At 63.9% G+C, this 6694-nt stretch overlaps 1 protein-coding gene across 1 annotated transcript in view; it reads right to left on the minus strand.

Annotated features, from left to right (window-relative positions):
* The window catches only part of SUV420H2 (suppressor of variegation 4-20 homolog 2 (Drosophila)), an 8388-nt gene continuing 1694 nt past the window's right edge, over positions 1 to 6694 (minus strand). Inside the window, exons 2-9 of the mRNA XM_011932469.1 lie at positions 6047 to 6299; positions 5713 to 5878; positions 5240 to 5349; positions 4256 to 4419; positions 4120 to 4139; positions 1767 to 1903; positions 1434 to 1618; positions 1 to 1164 (exon numbers count right to left, since the gene is read on the minus strand). Of these exons, the coding sequence (XP_011787859.1) occupies positions 671 to 1164; positions 1434 to 1618; positions 1767 to 1903; positions 4120 to 4139; positions 4256 to 4419; positions 5240 to 5349; positions 5713 to 5878; positions 6047 to 6156 (1386 nt within the window). The 5' untranslated portion in view covers positions 6157 to 6299 and the 3' untranslated portion in view covers positions 1 to 670. The remainder of the gene's footprint in view (positions 1165 to 1433; positions 1619 to 1766; positions 1904 to 4119; positions 4140 to 4255; positions 4420 to 5239; positions 5350 to 5712; positions 5879 to 6046; positions 6300 to 6694) is intronic.

The following is a 6694-nucleotide window of genomic DNA, read 5'->3' on the forward strand; positions in this document are numbered from 1 at the left end:
TGCTGCTTATAACAAGGTTTTAATAAAATAAAAAGTTCAAGTGCTTCCAATCCCCCAACATACCCCTTTCTGGTGTGGGGGAGGGGAGGGAGCCCCCCACCCCAATAGCACCAGGATAGCACCATGAGAACGATGAGGTCGCACCCGGCCTCCCTGAGACCCACAGGGGGTGGTGAGGGGAACATGCCCCCAGATACCCCCCAACCTTCCCCCCACCGCAGACAGCTGCAGAGCTGAGAGCAAACCCAGTCCCCTTGTGAGGGCAGTCTCTGGGGAGCGCCACCCCTCCGTCAGTTCCACCTCCTCCTGAGGCCTGCACTTCTGGGGAGATGCCGTGGGCTGGCCCCTGCCCCTTATGGCTTTGCTCCCTGGGGAGGAAGGGGCTGAGGGAGGCGGATGGCTCCTGCAGTCCTGAGTCTGGGGCAGGGGTGGGAAGGGCAGCAAATGGCCAGGGCTCCCTGTGGGAGTGGGGGTGGCTCAGGGGTCAGCAGTCACAAAGGGTCAGGGGTCAGATCCCTGGGGGTGTCCAAACCAACCCCGTTCCAGGGTCGGAGCTATGCTGGAGTCAAGGGTCAGCTCCCTCCCAGAGGTCCAAGGACTCCTTCTGGAGGTCCTGGGGAGCAGCCAGGAGAGAGACGCCTCTCCCTGCCGGGCCTCCCCGTCCGGCCTGTCACAGCTCTTCACCGTCGACATCTAGGTCGATGGAGCCGTGGCTGACCACCAGCCGCAGGCGCTTGGGTGGGGAGAAGGGGGCGAAGGCGAGGGCCTGCTTCGGGATCAGGATGGGGCCTGGGGTCCCAGCAGGGGCTGGGGTGGCTGGTGGGGCTGGGGCCAGGCGACGAAGGTCCACCCGCACCACGTAAGGCAGCCCATAGCGCCGGGCCCAGTGCCAGTCCTGCTGGGGAACCCAGCGGGCACGGGGGGGCTGGCCCAGGGCCACCAGGGCCTCTCCTCGCAGGCGGCAGTGGGGGCCACAGCCTCCCCATCGGTGCAGGGAGATGCGGGCGGCATGGTGGGTGGAGAGCACTGGGGCCCTCCGGGGCCGGGGGCGTCGGCGCTTCCGGGACCGCGCTCGGAGCTGGGGCTGAGGCAGCCACCGGAGCCAGAGGGGTGAGGTGTCTGGGCGGGCACTACAGGCTGGCAGGCGCAGGGGTTGGCAGGCGGCTGTGAAGGTCCAGGTGGCAGGGAGAGGAGGCACAAAGGAGAGGTGAAGTCAGTGCAAGCTGGGCCGGTCCTCCTCTGGACAAGGAGGCGGCTCTGCCCTGCACTCCCCAGAGGAACGATGTAGGCAGAACTGCTCAACAGCGAGGCCTGCCAGGGGCTGAGGGTGGGAGGGAGGGTGCCAGGCTAGGCAGAGAGCTCAGAAGAAAGGAGACAGATGACCAGGAGCACACAGGGTAGGGGCTGCCGGGATGGCAGGGAGGGGTGCTCACCACAGAACGGGTCCCAGAGCAGTGGGGACGGGTGCACGCAGACCCGAGGGCCCAGCAGGCCCTGTCGGCCGCCGCTGTCCAGGCCTTGCAGCCGCCGCTTGGTCTCACGTAGCTGGTACTTGTCCAGGGGCCGTGGTGGCAACGCAGGCCCCCTAGGTCTCGTTCGGAAAGCTCCTTCGCCTCTCCTGGGAGATCGGGTGGAGGGGAGATGAGAGGCGGGGGTCGGACACGCTCAGGGATGGGCCCCAAGGGTGCATTTCTGGGCTCAAGAAGCCCAGATGCCCGGGGCAGCCAGCCTGGCCTGACCCCACCCACCTCTTGCCTGGTCCCCACCTCTCACAGGTGTAGCATTCACAGTGCTCATTCTTCTCGCCGAAGAAGCCCTCACCGTAGAAGCACGTCACCTCGTCCCCAGGCTCGATGTCCCGGAGCACCTTGACACAGGCGGCGTTCCCATCTGCAGGCACAAACTGAGGGCAAAGCCCGCTCAGCGCCCTAGCCCAGGGCACAGGGGAGGGCTCACCCATCCCCACGCCTGGCCGGACACCCTGGCCCTGAGCATCCTCTTCTGGAATGGGGCAACAGCCGAGCCCCTAAAAGTGGCATTCTGAGGCGGCTGCCTTGCCCAGGGCCTGTCCTTTGCCTGTAGCCCCTGGACAATCCACCCACTGGCTGGTTTCCACCCCTCCCTGCAGGACGATGATCTAACCTGACCTTCTGGCAGCATGCAGCGCCAGCAGTGGTGACCGCTCCCTCCAGCCTCTGTGGCCTTGTGCCAAGCCCCACCTCTTCTGCCACACCCAAGCCCATCCCCTCCTGAGCTGCCTGTCCCCCACCAAACTGTTCCTTGGCAGCTGAGGTCTGAGCTCTGCCTGCCATGGGCGGCCCCCGCTTCTCTGAGGCCCGCATCCACTCCACAGCCCAATCTGTGTGTGCTCTGGCCCTGCCTTTGGGATCATTCACCCAGGAGCTGCCCCGCAGGCTCCTCCCGGGCCCCACACAGCTGTGCCTCCCTCCCTGTTCCCCGTCTAGAAGGGGGCATGACCACTGTCCACCCAATTGTCCATTTATCCATCCACTCAAGACTGACACTTGCCTGGGAGTAGCCCTTGCCACCTGCCTGCCTGACGGCCCCCAGACCAACCGGCCACTACCTCCTAAGTGTGCCACCTCCCACATCCTCATCCTCCTTGCCTCCCTGAAACCCCTACTGGAGTCAGCCCCTCATCACCTCTCTGTGGCCACCCTGCCTCCAGCCTCTCCCCTTCCTGCCAAGCCTCTTGCACGTGGGTCTCCAGGGTGACCTAAAAACCAAGCTTCCCATTATATGCCCTGGGGGAGCTTCCGTGGCTCCCTGGCCCGGACCACACGGCCTTGCTGCCCGACCAAAGCCGTCATTGGGCACCCTCAGGCCTCCGGTGTGCCATGTCCTGCTAGATGCCCTCCTTTGCCCCTGATTTCCTTTAACACCCAGGGAAATTCTGCCTCTCTGTCGATGCCCAGCATGGCATCGCTTCTGTGAAGCCAGATGGTTCTAGATCGCTGGCGGGTCGGCCGCCCTGTCCTGGGCTCAGGGTGGCTAGCGCACACTCGCCCTGCAGAGCCTCTCCAGGTACCACCTTTCGTTTCCATCCCATGCAGCGTCTGTGTGTGGTGCCAGATCAGGGCCGCGCATTCGCTGTCCAAAACCCTCTGGCACACCTGACCAGCCTGCAGAGTTCCTGGGCAACCAACCCCATCTGAGATGAAAAACCAAAGGCCAGGGGCAGCATAGCCAGGACCCCAACTCAGTTCTGACCCTGGAGCTGAAGATCTGGACCCCTTTGTCATGCCTCCCAGGGCGCCCCTCCGAGGTCTGTGCTCCAGAGGGTGCACCCTCAATGCCTTCCTGGAGCCGACCCTCCTCATTCCTTCCGCTTCCCGGCTATAGGACAGCCGGCGGCCTCTCCTCAGTACATCTGGACGGCATCCTGAGTCCCGACCCCTGACCCCTGGGGCTCTCTGGCCTCCCTGCTCCTGACACCACAGCTGCCTGTGTTGCTCCCTGCAAGGCTGGGAGCTCCCACCACAGGGCCCTGCCTCACTGCCACACTCCCTGCCCAAATTGGCACAGCTCCCAGCTCAGTTTTCAGAGAAGAAAGATGGCCAGCAGCTGGCAACCAGGGTTCCAGCGCAACTGCACAAACAGCCAGGCAACACTGGCCAAGCTGGAGCTCCTTCCTCCTTTTTGGTAGCCTTGTGACCAAATACCCACTCTGCTCCTTCCAGGACCCGTGGGAAGCTGTGGAGACAGGGGGCAGCATTTGGCTCTTTTTTTGTTTTTATTTTTGAGACAGAGTCTCACTCTGTCGCCCAGGCTGGAGTGCAGTGGTGCGATCTCGGCTCACTGCAAGCTCCGCCTCCCGGGTTCACACCAGTCTCCTGCCTCAGCCTCCCGAGTAGCTGGGACTACAGGTGCCCGCCACCACGCCCGGCTAATTCTTTGTATTTTTAGTAGACATGGGGTTTCACCGTGGTCTCGATCTCCTGACCTCGTGATCCGTCTGCCTCGGCCTCCCAAAGTGCTGGGATTACGGGCGTGAGCCGCCGCGCCCGGCCAGCGTTTGGCTCTTTACTGACCAAAAACCCTTTCCCCAGGCCACAGGCCCCCTTTCTTCCCGCGTGGCCCCAAGTCCCAGGGCCTTACCTTGCAGTTGGGCTTGCAGTCTGGAGCCAGTTGGGGCAGGAGAGAGAAGAGAGGGGGGTGAGCTCAGAGCTCAGTCGCCAAACCCTCCCGCTACCTCCCTCCAGCTCCGCCTGGCCCCATCCCGTCCCACCCTCACCATGGTTGATGAAGGCGGCCGGGCCCAGCCACAGCTGAGCACTTCGCTTGCGGGTTGAGTACATGATGCTGAAGTCATTCTCACCGGCCCTCAGCAGCCCCTCGTCCGCCTCCCGCAGCTCTGCGATGCAGCCCACCAGCAGCTCCAGCTTCTCATTCTTTTTCCTGCCAAGAGGCCAGGGGGCGGGGCTGTGGGCAATGCCTGGCCTCCTGCAGGTGCTCAGGGGACTCGGGCCTCCGGCACAGAGGCACCCAGGAAGCAGGGACTCCTGTGCGCTGGTGCTGGCTACTGGCGATCCGTCTTCCAGATCTTCCTCTTCCCCTCCTGCCTGGGTGGGCTTCCCTGCTCCAGCCCACAGCCTCACAGGACCCTGCTGCTGAAAGCCTTCAGGACAGCACGCACGCAGCAGATACAGCCCCATTCTCTCCCCTCACTCTCATAGCACCTGCTCCCAATTCCCTCCTGTCTGCACTCCCCGCTACTCGCCCCACCAGACCCTCAGGCTGGTGCTTCCCCTCTCAGTGTGAGCCTCGCCCTGGGAGCACTTGCTCATTCCTCGCAGCTCCCCTGCAGCGTGTACCAGCCGGGACCAGTGACTGCATGTTGACGTGTCTGCCACCCGCCTCCTCACCGGACTGTGAACCCCGCAGGGGCAGGGTCTCCTCACTGCACTCAGGGGTGTTTAACATGTGGTGGGTGGGGGCTCAGGTCACGACGAGGTAAGGACAGTGCACCCCTAAGCAGAAGCCTAGTTCTTTCCTGGAAGCCCCAGGAACCCTGGGGTCACATCTGGGGTCTCCTGCTCCAGCAGCACCCTGGTAGCCACAAAGGTCTTCCCGGATTAGCCCCACTACCTTCCCAGGATGCCCGGAGGACCAGGCCTCTGTTTTCCCCGGTTGGCCAGTCCATGAACAGAGGCTCTCTCTTGTCCCCTCTGAGCCCTGTCTCTTCCAAGGAGACCTGGAGGGAGTCCCGCCCTCTTACCAAGCACGAGTGGACACGATCTTGGCCCCGTTGGTCTCCATGGAGTAACGTGTGCAGGGCAGGATGGTAAAGCCACTTTCCGGCAGGAAGGCACGGAGGTAGCGATAGACCTGGTGAGGGTGAGGGTGGGGGTGAGGAGGCGGGGCAGGGGCATCTTTGGCCCTCTCTCTCCAGGAATCTAGGCCTGCTCTGCCACTGACTCACTGTGTGGTCCTGGGGGCCTCGTGTTCCCTCTCGGGGCCTCAGTTTCCTCATCCGTCAAATGAAGAGGTTGGAGTACATCTCAGAGGGCCCCCCCCCAACTCTCCTCTCCTAGGATTCTCTGAGCCTTGCCTCAGATGGTCCCAAGGGCTAGGAAGTCAGGGGGCCCCAGGGGCTGCGCTGAGGGACTCTAGAGCGTCTGCCAGGCAGGACCGAGCCCGGTGAGCAGGGAGGACACGCGGTGAGGACAGGGGAGGGGAGGGCGCCCTCACGTGGGTCTTGAGGGCAGCCTCCTGCCGCGGGCCCCGGCTCTGGAAGTAGTGGGCCGTCCAGCCTCCCAGCGTCAGGGCCCGGTACGCAGCCTCCAGGTCCCGCTGCCTCAGGAAAGTTTCCAGCGCTGAGCGCAGGTGCTGCTGTCGCCGCAGTGGGGGCACAGGGCTGGGGGAGAGGGCATGCCTGGGTCCCAGGGCCTTCCAGGGCCCCGGCCCCAACCCCCACTTGGAGCTGAGGGGAGGACCAGGCTGAGGAGAGGGCTGAGGGGCGGCAGTGGTGCAAGGGGAGGGGTCCTGACCCCTCGGGCCCACCCTCGCCCCCAGGCCTCCTCACCTGACATTCATCTTATGGGTGCGGAAACCGAGGTAGGGGTCCAGGACGAGGCTGGTGGCCAGGTCGTCGTTCTCGCACAGTTCTCGTGCTGTCACTCTGTCCGGCCCCATGGTGCCCTGCGGACCATGCTGCCTCTGGCAGAGAGCAGGAACGGGTGAGGGCAAGGCAGGCGCGGGGAGCCTGGCGTGGTGCTGACTCCACTCCTGCGCTACTCAGAAGCCGCGGGGGATGCTGGTGAGCCCCACAATCTCATCTGCAAAATGGGGAGAAAAGCAGTGCTGACTTCACCGGGCTGCTGGCGAAGATGGAACGCAACAAGTACTTCTGAGAGTAGGGAAACCCCAGGGCCATGTCAGCCACACCTTAGCATCGCTAGCCCCTCCTGCTCTGCAGGGCAGACACAGGCCCGGTCAACACACAACCCCCACGTGCACACGCACACGGGCACCAGGCACACCCATGCACATTCAGACTGACACACGCAGAGGCCCCTGCCCATGTGCACAGAGACCCCCCCCCCCACATCTCTGTGGGCCCAGGGAAGACTGACTGATTGGCAGCCGGGATCACCCTAAAGGCTCAGCAAGGTGGGGAGCCGCTTCACCTCTAGCCCTCAAGGAGGAAATGTCAAAGCTTCCCGCCAGCCCG

Source organism: Colobus angolensis, unplaced genomic scaffold (genome assembly GCF_000951035.1).
Source record: "Colobus angolensis palliatus isolate OR3802 unplaced genomic scaffold, Cang.pa_1.0 Scaffold96, whole genome shotgun sequence".
NCBI lineage: Eukaryota > Metazoa > Chordata > Mammalia > Primates > Cercopithecidae > Colobus > Colobus angolensis.